The sequence below is a fragment of the Cryptotermes secundus genome, unplaced genomic scaffold (assembly GCF_002891405.2).
Source record: "Cryptotermes secundus unplaced genomic scaffold, Csec_1.0 scaffold1065, whole genome shotgun sequence".
Classification (NCBI taxonomy): Eukaryota; Metazoa; Arthropoda; class Insecta; order Blattodea; family Kalotermitidae; genus Cryptotermes; species Cryptotermes secundus.
In genome coordinates this window covers 699,518-715,648 of record NW_019737400.1, presented here as the reverse complement: position 1 = coordinate 715,648, position 16,131 = coordinate 699,518, and the positions used below count along the sequence as shown (strand labels likewise).

Genomic DNA, 16,131 nt, shown 5'->3' with positions numbered 1-16,131 from the left:
CGTTGCTTGGTAACGGATGTTAACAATGGACATTCTTCAGTTTCTGTGTTCACGTCGTTGTCCGCTGGTTAACACTCCACAACTGAACTGACGAATTAATTATAGCGCCATCGCTTCTTAGCCTCCCTTGCAGAACTCAACTCTCAACTGACTGGGCAGACCCAGTTGTCTTCCTTATAACCTCTGTGCTCGGGCCGAGTAGAAAACATCGTTTGCAACAGTAATTCTATTGTTGCATGTGTTTCGTTCCCGCGGGAACGTGTTTACTGAGCCGTTGTCCAGATAGGACAGCGGCGCGGACAACAGAAAACACCGTTCTTCTGTTATTGCGACCGAGTATGCTGGTTATACAAATTTGAGTTGGATTTCTTATTCAATTGAATATTATTTGTGGAAGATAACTGTCAGTGCTCCAGGATGCTCCTCTATTCCCGATTACGGAACCGAAAAATGTTGCCTGAAGGTCTGGAATTGTATTCAATAGGCTCTTGGTTCGAATCTTGGCCGGCGATCCTGTTCTGAGTTCTTGACGCTTCTCCATATTTTATTCAGATACTTGTATTGTACCTCGATTAGGCTGGGGCCGCTTACTTTCAAACAATTTTCATTTCGTCGGTCATGAATCAGCCTAGAATTCAGTGATACGATATTTAGATATTGATAACACCGTAAGAGGATAACCCACTCCACCCGACTTTAGGCTACTCAATGGAAAGGATATTTGTGGTGTTTTGAGAACTGAAGCCTTGTGATCTCTAGAGATATTTAGCAGTGCGTTAGAGAGTAACCTACTTGCTTAATCCGTCCCTCTTATACTTTTACAGTGTCGAGGGTTTTTTTCTTCTCATTTTGATCATTTCACAGACGGTAGGACTCCTTGGATGAATGATCAGCTGTCGAAAGGCCGCTACCTAAACACAGGACAACACGAACACAGAGTAAACACATACACACAGGGCCGCGCCATAGCTCAAGCGGTAGGTCCCTGGCTTCCCACCGTGGCGGCTCGAGTTCGATCCCGGGTCTGAGCAAGTGGGATTTGTGGTGGACAAAGTGGCGCTGGGGCAGGTTTTCTCCGAGTACTTCGGTTTCCCCTGCCAATCTTCATTCCACCAATTGTTCCACAATCACCCTCACCTATCATCCGGGGCTGGTACAGTAGGCCAGAAGTGGCCGCAGAAGAGGGGACTTGGTCCCACCCCACTAGCAATAAAAGAAAAACATATAGACATACCAAACATCCATGCCTTATGTGGGATTCGAACCCACGATCCCGGCTTCCGATTTGGCGAAGACAGTTTATGCCTTAGACCGCTCGGCTACAGTGACCGGTAGCATTTCGTAACATACATGTTACTGTAGTCTACATTTGTCATGGAATTCGGTAGGCCTGTGTGTTTCGGAGTTTATCTTCCGTAGAATCTCCACGATTCTTTGGAGAACTGTTAAAACTAACTTTGCAACACATCTCTAATTTCATACCAAATTTAGTGTCATGACATGAAATGAAGTAAGCCATGAAAGAGGTATTCACTTTAAATATTGTGAAAACAAATGCAAGAAACTGCTGTCCTGCATTTGTTGTATTAAGGAATGGAATATGTTGCTTTCATCTGAGAAACTGATGTTGCCAGACGTGGAGTGAGTTATGGGTACGTGCCCCCGTTCATTTGTTCACGGGAGTGAGATTAGTTTCCTTGTCTCTGCAGGCAGATGAGAAGTGCTGATGAAAAATCTCACAGTCTCTTATAAACTACAGGTTAGAAGAAAATATTTCTGCAGAAATGAATTGTGCTCAGAACGGAAGAGAATCTTCTTTCGTTTTTCCAGAAAATTCATTTCCAACACGAGTAAGGCTACATGTAATCGGACCCTTTCTTTAGCGGTTTGAATATATTTTTCTGTCTTTTTTTTATTGCTAGTGGGGTGGGACTAACTCCCTTGTACTGCGGCCACTTCTGGCCTATTGTACCAGCCCCAGATGATAGGTGAGGGTGATTGTGGAGCAATGGGTGGAATGAAGATTGGCAGGGGAAACCGAAGTAATCGGAGAAAACCAGCCCCAGCGTCACTTTTTCCACCACAAATCCCACTTGACCAGACCCGGGATCGAACCCGGCTCACCGCGATGGGAAGCCAGCGACTAACCGCTTGAGCTATGGCGCGGCTTAATAGAAGATTAAAGCATTTGCTCTGCACTTGAAACCCTACCACAAACTGGCTTTAATTAGATTAATTTTCTTGACATGACTAAACAATGTCTGAAAAATGGAGTTTGACTCCATTGAAGTCATTGAAATATTTGAGATTATTGAAGAAGTAGATGTTAGATTGAAGTTTCAGCTACGCCGCATGGATATTGACTTTCTGGATGATGCTCTCTGACGACCGTCCCGCTTCTGAGTTCCACGGATCGCACATACACTCTTGCTGGAAATATATATCCGTTCCTAGAAATTATAGCAGAAGTAGAGAGAGGCTTTTAGAATGTTTATATGATATTTTGATTGTTTTCAGAGCTATGATTCGAAAGTCATGCTTTTATTTCTGTGTTTAAATATTCATGTTATGTCAGTGTAGATGGCGATGTTCTTTTATTCTTTAAAATGCCCTCAACAAGAACACATTTTTATCACTATCTACCATTAAACTTTCCTTTATATCATCATTAGGTTTTCCTTTTGCTGGGCTTGTCTCAAGGGGAACGAGGAGTTTTCCAGAAGAAGCATTGCCTCTTTGATACAAACGCCTGGAAACCCCTCATATCATAAATCCTCACTGAAGAGCAGATAAAAGAACAAAAGGAAAGAGAAGAATATAAAAAGGGGGTGTGAAATCAAGGGAATTGATTAAAAGAAATGAGCGATGAAATGACGTAAGAACTATATAAAAGCTGTATAAAAGAACGTTGGTTAACTTACGGGAAAATATCGTACGTAATAAGAGACATGTTTAAAATTGTACCTTAGTTGAAAAATGTTGGCAAAGTTAGACGACTTTTCAGGCCTTCTTTTCTTTCTTTCTGTGATGTAAAAGGAAAAAGGAAATGTTTTACATTTAATTTTTGTCCTGTACAAAGTTTCTTACCCGAAGCTTTATTCCTCAGCATTGAGGTGCCTTTTCTCAACGAAACTGACGCTTCTAAATCAAGCAGAGGTCCTTCCTAGCTCGTCACTTTTACACTGATCTAGGAAATGATCCTCACGTTGCGTTGGATTTGAGATTCTGAGGATGGTGACTGACCGCCACTGTGGTCTAGTGGTTAAGAGTTCCTGGCTACAGAGCCAGAGGTCCGGGTTCGATTCCCGGGGCTACCTGATTTTTTCTGAGAAGTAGTGGGTCTGGAACGGGGTCCACTCAGCTTCGTGAGGATAATAGAGGAGCTACAGGTATTTCAAGGAAATAGCGGCTGCGGTATAGAAAATCGAAATTAACGGCCATGGAGATTCGTTGTGCTGACCATGCGACACCCTCTATCCGCTAAAGTTAGCACTAACTTCGCCGACAAGCGGCGGTAGCTCGGTCGGTATAGTTCGCTTGCGGACTAAAACCACGGAGTTTTTTTGTTTTGTTTTTGTTTTTTGAGGGTGGTGACTATGAAAGTAGCTAGCCGTCTGCGTCAGCTGTTTTCTGGCTTTGCTTCTTCGACACTGAAAACTGAGAGGATATATTCCTACACATCCTTGTGTTACAACCTATACCACTGTACAATCCATCCTTAGAGAATGCTCATACTGAATGTCTGACCGTACACTTTGCGCGCACTTGGACTTCGTAATTATAAGACCAATTACAGATTCCGGTCACAATATTGTGACTTGTATACCGACTGCTAGGCAATTACTCGGTAAACACATTCCCGCGCAAGCAAACGCGCGCGATAGTGGGACGTCTGTTGCTAAGCAATGGATCAGTAAACCCACCTCCTTAACAATAGATGCTCTGTTTTCTGCGAGGTCTGTGCAAAGTTGTTATAATGAAGTGTTCGGCAGCATAGAACGGGAGTCACAAGTGAAGAGTCCGAGTTTCGTGACGTCAGCCTGCCGGAATACGGGCTTGAGAGCAGAGGATTGAATTGAATCGAATCTTCGCAATAGGCAGTTGCAGAACAATGACAAGAAAGAGATTAGACTGTGAAAAGAAGATTCCATGTGTGATTTGAAGTAACGAGACTCTTATGAATCCGTTGCCAGGATAAGACTTGTGAAGACTGAGAGTCCTAGTGCGTGTGTAACTTTAAATACTGTAGATGAGCGATAGAGCTGTATTATCTGTAGTACCGAATTGTGTGAATATCACGTATCGTGACACCTCCTCCATTTTTGCCTGCGGACATTACCTAGCAGCGGCTCCCAGCAACAGGTCTGCGTGTTTATGCCACAATATTTTAAGCACAATTCAAGCAAAGCACTGACCGCATCATTCACGGCCCTTCATATCAATACGAAGAATTTGTCCGACGGCTGAGATTAAATCATATCATAAGTTTAAATACTTTTTGCCAAGGGTTGCAAAGAGATACACAAAATTATATTTCCATTTCCATTTTTTATTTATTCCTTGCCTTTTTATAATAATCGCAAAACTAGAATGAAAAATAAAATACAGAAGAAGTAAAAGCGTGAATGTTGTGGGGGGAACTATTTTCTATATTTTCCAGTCCCTTCGTTGACTTGTGGGTCTCACGAGACATTCACGCATTTACCCTCCATCCCCTAACTTCCCGCTCAGCAACCCCATCCCACCGAATCTTCCACTACACATCCACCATAACCTACAGCCTGCCAGTGAACAAAAAAGTCCTATGGGAGATAGGGAGGCCGTGTGTTAGCAGAAAGACAGGGGTAATAGTAGGTAATAAATTGATAGGAAACCAGAGTCCGCCTTGTTCTGCAAAGTTGGTAGAACTGAACTTTAAGAAGGTTTATAGCGAAGGGAGAAGAGTTAATCTTAGGTTTCCGAACCAGTTCTTCAGTTATGATACCACTGCGCTGAGAACTTGGGTCCGGATTGTTGGGTTTGACGAGGTTTTGGGTACGACACGCGAGCAGTGCTTTGAAGCGTCGGCACGCTGGTTAAATATCTGCTCGGGAGCTTACCACACGAAGTTCGTATCAGATTCACACAGTCTCGGCCTGCCGCTTCCTCAGCCATTTCTCATATTTCGGATTTCAGGTCCTCCCAGAGAAGTTTGGGTCACGCGGGAGCGTTGTTGGTCGAGGCACTGTGCTACAAGCCGGAAGGTAGCGGGTTCGATTCCAGATGAGCTCACTAGATTTTTCGATTTATCTATTACTTCCTGCCTCACTGTGGCCTTCGGATCGATCTGCCTCTAACAGCTATGAGTACCAGGAATCTTCCTGGGGGTAAAGGGCGGCCGGTGCTTAAGGCTGACAACTTCGCTGCCATCTGTGAATCAGTTGTGTAGAACATTTGTGACATAACCGCCGTTTCTATAACAATAGAGGAATGTCCGTAGGCAACGAATACAGGTAACAATAGAAGGTCGTCATCTCTAGGTCACGCCCGAAATACGCGCAAACAAAAATAGGGGAAGGTGTGTTTTCTTTGTGTCCGTGATGACGTCACACAACAGTAGGTAGCCGTCACGGGACTTGTTTTCTGTAGGTCCAGCCAGAGCGCAAATGGACGGGTTGGATAGTGGTCACGTGATGTGCTTTCTGTAGATCTGTGTCCGCGCTGCGTCTTTATTATTGAGCAGAATTCCTAAGCTGAGCACTAAGCGGCCGGAGTACAAGAAGTCAGTCTATGAAGATTTAATGTGTGATTTGAAGTATTTATGTGTGGAGTAGTACTATGATATTGAGAGTGTGAGATTTAGTGAGACCTTTATAGTTCCTGTGTTATAAATCCGTTGCCAGGAAACGGAGAGTGAAGACTGGTGGAAATAGAGTGAAAATACAAACATAATTTTATTATACTGCTTCTTGTATGTGACGTCGTGTAGTTTGATAGGTATATGCAATATTTTCTGATGAACGTGCTGCTTACACCTTCAGGCTAAAAGAAGCTTACTTTAATTTAATGTATATTATTTACTCTCAAAACCACACAAAGATGCTGCACATATTCGTACTGACACGGTAAGAAAGGAGCATGAGTCAGCAAAACCGCACAGAGTACAACGCTTCAGTTATGAAGAAGATAGCATTTTAAATTATAATACAAATTTATTATCTTGACCCTTCAAATCTTTTATTCATATATGCATGTTGTCAAGATTTTATAGTGTGACTATAGACGGGGTTTGGTCTGGTAATTGGATTTATTAAACTCTAATACAGCTCGTTACTACACTTCACAAATCGCTTTAGGGCACACTAGGTCTTCTCAATCCGTTATAATCATTACTAACCGTTGCTTGGTAACGGCTTACAATGGCATATGTTCCCCTCCTCTGGTTTCTTGAAATGTCCCCAGCCCCGGCTACCAGCTTCTCACAGGAACAGCTCACAAGTGGACCGCAGCAGTTCTCTGACTCACGAACTAACCAACAAACACTCCACCGACTGACAACTATCTCAAGTCAAAGTCAAAGTCAAAGCCAAAGTCAAAGCTAAAGTCAAAGTTACTTTACGACGGGCGGTTTACCGTCAATCGGTTCGTCTTGGCGTCAGGCCCCTTGAGGCCCACGACCAGAGTTTTTTTTTCCAACTGAACTCTTGCGGTAATAGTCCTTCTGTAACACCCTCTTTGACGAGAAGATCGGTTTGTCTCTTATGAATACACATGGCCGTTCGTCAAGTGTATATTTCGCATATGTAATATGTTATTGGACAACTATCTCCTCACCAACTGTCCACTTATAATATCTCGGCAAGGGCCATACAGAAAACACATTTCCCTTGTTGTTTACAGGCCGTTGCCTAGTAACGGCCGTTGTTTAATTATTTACTTTGCCATCGTTATCTAGCAACGGGTCTTCATATGAGAGTGTAATGAAGTTTCCTGCAATAAATGGTATTCCCCCTTGTAGATGATCATTTATGACCGAAACACTTCCCGGATTTAATACTATTTAATCATCATAAGAAAATAAATTATGTCTACTCGGATGGTGTATTAACATAAAAAGTGCATCCACAAAATGAAACCTATAAATATTTACTTTGACGCAAGTAAAGAGGTTGATCTCGAAGAAAGCACTGAAAAAACTAAGTGTATGTTGCTGTCTAGCCACCAGAATGCAGGGCAAAATCATGGCATAAAGATAGGAAACAGATGTTTTGAAAATGTGACACAGTTCAGATATTTGGGAACGACTATAACAAATCAAAACGTGATTGAGGAGGAAATTAAGAGGAGATTGAACTCATGTAATGCTTGCTACCATTCAGTCCAGAACCTTTTGTCTTCTCGTCTGCTGTCTAAAAACTTAAAAATTATAATATAAAAAAATATTTTTTCCTGTGATTCTGTATGCGTATGAAACATTGTCTCTGACATTAAGGGAGGAACATAGACTGAGGGTGTTTGAGAACAGGGTGTTGAGGAGAATATTTGGACTGAAGAGAGATGAAGTGAGAGGAGGTTGGAGAAAACTGCATAATGAGGAGCTTCATAACTTGTACTCTTCTTCAAGTATAAATAGAATGATCAAGTCAACGAGGATGAGGTAGGCAGGGCATGTAGCACGAATGGGGGAGACGAGGAATGCGTATAGGATATTGATGGGAAATCCAGAAGAGACCACTGGGAAGACCAGGGCGTAGGTGGGTGGACAATACTAAATTGAATCTTAAAGAGATAGGATGGGATGGTATTGATTGGACTGATCTGGCTCAGGATAAGAACCAGTGGAGGGCTCATTTGATCACGGTAATGAACCTTCGGGTTCCATAAAATGCTGGGAAATTCTTGAGTAGCTGCAGAATTGACGGCTCCTCCAGAAGGGCTCAGCTCCATGAGTAAATAAGTAAGTAAGTAAATATTTACTGGGTTGGCCTATTCAAAGAAATTGCGCTCTACATCTGACACATCGGTTTTCTTAATATATTCGTTTATTATAAAAGTTTTCTAAAGGCTTTCTGGTCCGTTTTTAGTATTTGCTTCTAGTTCGTGTTGTGTTTAAGAATGAATTCGCTTCCATGAACCGTTATTTAGGAGGGCTATATTTATATCTATGAAACGGTAGAATACATGAGTGGGTGTGACTTTGTTGTGGGGTTGTTACGCAAGAACTTGGAATGGAAGAAAGGTTTAGTGAGTGTCCTCGGATAGAAACGAAAAAGGGGAGCGAATTGCAATAAAGTACACATGTCNATTGGGGGGGGGGGTTGTTTCTATCGTGGAATGAGCTAGGATGAGTTGTGTACTTGGGAGTGGGTTGAAAATGTTGGTCGTTTCTTAGTAAGAAAGATGGAGGCTCAGGGGTTGATTTGTGAAGCTCTTTGCCATGTTCGTCTTTCCATTCGCCTCATCCTCGTGGTTTCGGTACTGTGTGGATAACCAAGGAGTTGGGTCCTTTCGAGGTGCGCGAATTTCGAGTTCAGGCAAATTCATACGAGTTTTTCAATTTTATTTTTAGTGGAGACTAAAATGTAACGAATTATTTGTCTGAAAAGATTAGGATTCTTCTGAAATGTATGATATTAAAATCCGCTTTTTAAACTATACCGATGGGAAGAGAGCGAATATTCGTATACCTGCATTAAGTTTGAAGTTCTCAACCCGGCGACTCTTAAGAGTCTTTTCTGGGATGTAATACCGTGTAGTCCGGTAGAAGTTCACCGACTTTTCGAATGATGTAATGTCTCCACCGTCATCGTTGATGAAGCAACCGGTAAATATCATAATTCACCTGAAGATGGAGACAGTATTTTTCTCTGAAACATTAGTGAACATCTTACATGAATTTATATGTCAGAAGATAGTGCTATTCAATAATATATAATTCTAAGTTAGGATAAATAACGCGGTAGCGTAGATGGTGGAGGCACTATGCTACAAGTCGGAAGGTCGCGGGTTCGAGTCCTGATAAGGTGGATTATTTTCAACTTACCTAATCCTTCCAGCGGCACTATGGCCCTGTGTTCGACTCAGCCTCTAATATAAATTAGTACCAGGAACCTTCCTGGGCGGTAAATGGCGGCCAGTGCTTAAGGCTGACAACCTCACCGCCATCTGTGAGCTGATTGTCTAGAAAAAATGTCGGAGTCTCGACGTATCATAACCCTATGGGCCTTCACGGCCTGTTAAAGGGAAAACTTTATCTTTTAAATAAGGATAAATGTTTCTTTGTGTAATCTCTTAAGCCATCTTCTGTCCATTGTGTTGCGGATTTGTAGAGGCCCACGATATTTTGATGGTGCTAAGGCAGTTGAGTAATTAGCTCTTTAACTGTGGGCTGGAATATATTGATTGGCGCGTGTCTGCATTAAAATGCCTGAATGTTTACCAGAAGAGAAAGCTTCGTAAAAATTATAACCTTTTTTTTTAAATATTTAAAACAAAAATGTTCAGGAGTTTAAAAATAAGCCATTTCTCTTAGCATAACGTTCCTGTAGAATAGCGGTTTCAGCAAACATCCACTTGTACGGCTAACCTAATTAATCATTTTCTGTGAACGAGCACTTCGCTTTACTGCGATAGCACATGAGAAACCTGTAGCTGATTACAGTACTTCGAAGCGGCTGTAACTTAGTACAGCGACTAGGTAAGGGAATGAACGACTGGAAAATCGGGGTTCGTATTCCATGAGAGGAAAACGGTTTCTCTTCATGACAGAATCTGTACCGGCCCTGGGACCCACACTACTTCACATCCAATAGATATTGAGGTCTATTTCTCCTGAAATAAAGTGCAGAGGTTAAGAACGTAAGGACCTGCACCTCCATTTCCCCATACATCTTCATGACGTGGTGTTTAGTTAAGCACAGAAATATATGTACATATTTGCTGGACTAACCTTATGTGTTAAGAGGAAACGGAAGAAGATTAAAGTTTAGAAACCGGAGTATTAATAATCTAATTATAATTTTCACAAACTCGAGCCGAAGGGGGCGAAAATTTCTTTCAAATTTCAAATATATTCCCCTCATTGAAGTTTCCGTTCTGTTTTCATTTTGCGATATTTCAATTGCATACTACATTATACTCAACTCGTATATAGAATGAAATCGGGTTACGAAAAAAAATTATCACACCAACATCATTAACTGAGTCTACAGTTTTTAAGCTCCTAAGTAATTAATTTTATCACTTTCCTTATTACTTTCTCTTTCTTAAGTCCTTCCAGTTGTTCTTAGTACTTCTTTCTAAAACTTTCTTATCCGCTCTTAATTTCGACCTGAATATAATTTCGGAAGGATATTTGGTGAAAAGGCCGGTCACGGTAGCAGAACGGTCTAAGGCATGCACTGTCTTCGCTCGCTCGGAAGCCGGGATCGTGGGTTAGAATCCTACTCAGGACATGGATGTTTAGTTTGCGTACAAGTAGAGGCCTTGCGACGAGCTGATCACCCGCCCAAGGAGTCCTACCGAATGTGTAGGATCTAGAAAATCCGAAGTGAACGGAGAAGTTCATGGAGGTAGGCCTAGGCCCACTGAGGCTCTAGAACCAAGGAAAAATTAGAAAAAAAAATGGTGAAAAAGAGTTGTGGGAGGGAGGGGGCCCCCTTGCTTTATATCCTGATTTTTTCTCCCTCGTTCTCTGCTGCTGTCTTCAGGCATTCCGCCCTTTTGTCTCGTGGTTATGGGATAGGTTATCGGTCCGGTATGGGTGGCAATGTACAGAACACTCTCTATAGAAACTTTGCGAGAGCTAGAAACCGGGACGGTGCACTGTATGCAAGTTAAAATATCCCATATCTGCTTCAGGATATCACTCATTATGTTCCTGGATAGAATCTATTCTTCTGGAGCAATGTTTGATACCCCTCAAAATATGTAAACGATAACTCTACCTAATTTAGTGACACAGGAATAAATTACAATAGTCTAAATTCGCCATAGTGACCGGGGCACGCTGTAGAGAAGCTGGTTGAGACACTGTGCTACAAGAGGGAAGGACTCGGTTTCGATTCCAAGTGAGGTCACTGGAATTTCAATTGACCTTCCAGCAGCACTATGGCCCTGGGTTCTACTCAGACTCTAACAGAAATGAGTATCAAGAAGCTTCTTGGAGGTAAATACAGCCGTCGCTTAAGGCTGTGAACCTCACCACCATCTGTGAGTCGTTTATCTAGAAAATGTGAGAGACTCGACGTCTCACAACCCCATGTGTCTGCACGGCCTGTTACAGGGATACCTTTACTTTATTACGCCATGGTAACTTTTAACATTTCTGGATGGTTTTATTAAATTGAATACTCGTAGGCCAATTCGTAGGCCTCATGTGGTTGCTTTACGAAGGTGGAAATTCTGAAAATACATATACACGGTGCCAAATCCCAGAAGACTGCTTTCTTCATGTGTATAGAAACTTACGTATAAACCGCTTAAGGTAGTTGTTACTATTCGGCTTACAGTTTACAGGGAGAAAAATGTATAGCTTTTAATTTTTATTGTATTTGATAAATTACCTTCTTCAGTCTTGATATCTGAAAAATCCGAACATCAGATGCTTAGCTTGTATCCTGTGCAGGCGTCCATGAGTTTACTCTATATGATGTAAGAGGCTACATCACACATAATCTGCAACTGAGAGGTGCTCTACTAATCAAGAAATTCTCCACCTTATTTGGAATCAGAATATTCTTTGCCGGGGTTCACAAAGTCGTGTCCTGGAACTTACACTGTCATGATCTGAACTAATCTGGTCCACACTGCCGTTACACGAATTCAGGACAATGATTTGAAAGTTAAGAATTCAACCAATTCAATAATATGTTGAACTTTAATTTTCAAACCTGTACTTCTTTCTTTCTTATTATTGTATTGTATCATCCGGTTGCACATCACTTACTTTAAAATCTCGTCTCTATCACTGACGTATGCACACTACACGTTTCGACCAAAATTGGACATCTTCAGGTGTGTCTACAATTGCTGATGGAACTGTTGTACGTACTTCCGTCCATGTGTTCACTTTTAGGGATATGGTTTCGTCTATGCACCGATATGCCCTCTGATGATGCGTAGTTCCTTTTATTGCGTTATTTATAGCTGTTATTATGAAGATGAGCTGTGTTGGTCGAAACATGCAGTGTGCATACAGCGCTGTTATAGCAGAAATCTTAAAGTTTAAAAATTTTAAAGGTTTTAAAAAGTAAACTATCTGTAAGACAACTATTATTACTATTATTATTATTATTATTATTATTATTATTATTATTATTTTTATTGGAGGGGGTGGGTTTCCCACATGCACCGCGACTAGTAGTCTATTGTACGTCCCCCTTTGATGTTCTACCAGTCTCTATACACTACCGGTACTGGTGCGTGCCATCAGCCCCGACTTAGCCAGCGAGTTTGGCCTCTACTGGCTCAGCGGTACCTGATGCTTCCCCCATCTACCACAGGCGTTAGAGACTCTTGTTGAGCAGGAAATGTCCGATAATTTGGCTCAGAGGCCTCCTTGAGGCATGAGGTTCTTTTACGTGCCGTAAAACTACGACACGGGACCAACGGCTTAAAGTTCCTCCCGGTGGACTTGTTCACTGAATTTTTCCGCCCTTAAAAATTCCACGACCTCCGCCGGGTTTGAACCCGCTTACCACGAGTCATGAGGTGGGAACGTTACCTCTAGACTACGGAGGCCGCTGTAAGACAACTAAATAGCAGATATAACTTCCGGATATTTTCCTTAGCACAATTTAGAATTATCCCCAAAATCCGAGACCAGACAATGTAATCATACAAAGAGGAACAGGATTTCGGTCATACTCGTTTCATAAATCACCGTAGCCTTAGAGTGTACGAGGATAACTGGACCCTGAGCTGTGACTCTGTTGGGACTGAATCCAGTCTAACGCATGCGCAGTGAATAATATCTGTATTGTAACCGTCAAATCAGAGGTCCTCGCCTTGCTATAAGCATATGAATACACTGGACAATAATATTCATACAATAAAATGTGCTTACAAGGTTTCGCAATACTGTTACAGCTACACAACAACAGATTCAGAGCGATTGCGCAACAGTACCATTATCTGAATCACATGCATATGAATTGCTATTCAACATGGCTTCTGTGTTTAGATTGAGTTCAAACTGAGCTATGATTCTCTTCAGTACACTAGCAGAGGTAAGGGGCGTAATGCTATTAAGTATCAAAACCGGTTTGTGATTGATAATCCAACTAATTAATTGTCTGCAGAACAAGATCTTCATGTTTCCCTTTGTTGGTATAATTGAAAGGGTAACTGGCAGTATTTGGAACTAAGCTTGGGGTAATTGTATGTGCGAAGACGGAGAGCGGGAAACAGTTAAGCTGACTTGCTTAATTTCCTTCAGATTATTTAACAGTAGGAAACGCGGCCTTATAAATATCAACTCTCTTTTGGAGTTGAGCATCTCAGGGCGGTAACTATGAAGCATAGGATCTTCTGGGTTATGACGTCGTGTAGTTCGGATTAAGCTCTAATTAGTGCCTGCTTCTGCTAGTTTGTTGCTTGTTTTACTTTTAGACTGGGAAGATGGAAGCGATATGTTCCTTCGAATCGTCGAGCGAGCTCTATCCGAACTACCCTGTCCTAAAACACATATCTGTTTAATAACCAAGATATCCAGTGTGTCCCAGAAGGAAAGGTCATTATATCAGTTATTCTAAGCAAAAATTATATATATGCATGTGTCCTATTGGGAACGATTTCACTGTACAGTAGTTTGAATTTGGCTCCCAATATGTCCTTCCCTCCCGCATGTGAATCTGTGTGAAGCGTCAGTTGGCCGTTGTGACTGTTGATAGTGACATTGTAAGAGTGTCGTGAAAAATGCTGCACATCTTCACAAATGTCAAATATGCTGATATGCCATCCTCATACGGGTTGCGAAGTGCACTGGTGTTGAAAGTGTAATTTTCGAAAATGTATTATACTAGGTAAACTGTATCAACTTTGTAACTTGAACAATAAATACCAAGTCCAAGTCACATTGCGACTGAAGGTCATTCAGTCAGTAAGTCTTGGTGTCGATCCCCATCTGGGTCTCATGACCAGATATTTATTACTGTTTGGCATTTACGGTCTTGTTTTTGTGGGGCGCCCTCTCTGATTAGAGGGCGGGTCTGCTTTTTGTATCTGCTACTGGTCCTTGCCAGCGCAGTCTTTCTCGGGTCCGAGTCTCTTGGGACTCGCGACCATATCTTACTGTCTCAGATTTGAGACTTCCCTTTTCGTCGCCTCCTGCGATTCGCAGAGTCACGGTGGAGGTATTCGACCCCGCCTCCACACGGGGAGTGAACACTCAATACTGAATACTGAATACTCTCGTGCCAATAAATACCGGTATTAGAAATAGTATGTAATATCTCTTTCATATGAACAGTTTTGAAACTGTACAGTGAAATAGCTGTTATCTCTGTTGTTTATAATGACCGAACTTTCGGCATGAGGCACTCTGTATAGTATCAGATTTTGAGGTTCCGACGTCTGGGTTGTGGCGCCGTATGTGGATTGTTAATTATATGTGGTAATAAAACTGAATTCAAAATGAAAAATAAGAAGGCATATTGCAGTAACACTCTAAATACATACAACTGACAAAGAGACTGTAAAATCTCAAATTCAAAAGGACGTGACAGAATCAACTTTAACAAATCTAAAAAATTAGAAAAGAATTTTTGGTTTATAGCTTTATAATTCAAGGAGAAGGAGAAGGACAACGAGAATAAGGCTCCAAAATATTACATAAAATGAGTCTCACATTTTCACTTTTTATTTTTGTCCAATGAAGTGCATCACAATTGAAATTTCTCATTGAAGTTTTGGGTTCTCATAATGGTGAGCACATACCTGAAGATCATTGTATTCTATGATTTGACGCTGTGCAGAGTGGTAGGTAGCTACTAACACTTTCGACGGACCTTCTGCATCCATCTTCAGGTCACAATTCTTCTACCCTGAAGATGGAGGCAGGAGGTTCCTCTGAAATACTGGTAAATATTTACACAGAATATGAGATGGTTGGTGTAGAGGTAACGCTTTAGCGTTTTATTCTGGAGGTGTTGTGTTTGAATCTTGGTCGAAATACAGGGTACTGTGAATCAGATTTCTCATGGCTTTTCATAGTATCCCGAAGAAAATACCGGCATAATACCTCAAGTAGGCCATGATCGTTTCTTGAACCTGGCAGCGACGGAAGGAAACACAGAGAACATAGCGCAACGCCCGAGGAAAGACTAATCTTCGAGGTGAAGATAGCTGAACTGTTACGGTACCGCAGAATTCTCTATAATGCTGTACAGCCCGGGGAAAACATCTACTGCCTCTTCAGGAAGGAAGAGTAAGCCAAGGTAGCAGAGCTCTGCTTACTATGTACTTCATGTTGTTTCCTTGATGGCTTACTTTTTACCCTGAAGATGGAGTCATTATATTCCTCCGAAACGTCTATTGTTTCTAAACACACTACACAGTGTTATATCCCAGAAGATAGAACCGCTGTGAGAACCTCAAATTCAACATTTTTATTGTACTGACTGGTATCACTGGACGGGTTTCCTTTCTTAGTCTAAGGACAGTCTCCTGAAGGATCCTTGGAAGCCAAACAACTCGCCAGTGTCAATGCTTTTCCCTGGACGTTTCGACTCGTCGGACTTTAGATTCTCTTGTTGTAGAAACCAGTCTCGATTGGATTCCAATCTTTTCACCCAAAGGGCTGTAAGAAAATGNACAAAAAAAAAAAAAAATATTGTCCAATATTCATTACTGCAGAAGACTATGACTAAGGCAAATGATACATGACTTTTCTAGCAATGTCGTTGAAAGGCGAACGTATATGCCATGTTTTCTTTTTTCGCTTAGTGGGGGGTGGAGTCCAGTTCGATCCACTCGGCACGGCTGCCACTGGTTGGCCTATTGTACCTACCCCGGATGATTATGATGATAGAGAATTTGGTGGAATGAAGATTGTCAAGGGAGACCGAAGCACTCGGAGAAAACCCGCGCCAGCGCCACTTTGTCCATCACAAATCCCACTTGACCAGACCCGGGTTTGATCCCGGACCGCCG

At 41.8% G+C, this 16,131-nt stretch overlaps 1 protein-coding gene across 1 annotated transcript in view; it reads right to left on the bottom strand.

The window, feature by feature from the left end:
- Positions 1-14,823: 14,823 nt before the first annotated feature.
- LOC111870393 overlaps positions 14,824-16,131 on the bottom strand; it is a 79,495-nt gene continuing 78,187 nt past the window's right edge. The window contains exon 24 of the mRNA XM_033753831.1: positions 14,824-15,778. Within this exon, the coding sequence (XP_033609722.1) occupies positions 15,627-15,778 (152 nt within the window). The 3' untranslated portion in view covers positions 14,824-15,626. The remainder of the gene's footprint in view (positions 15,779-16,131) is intronic.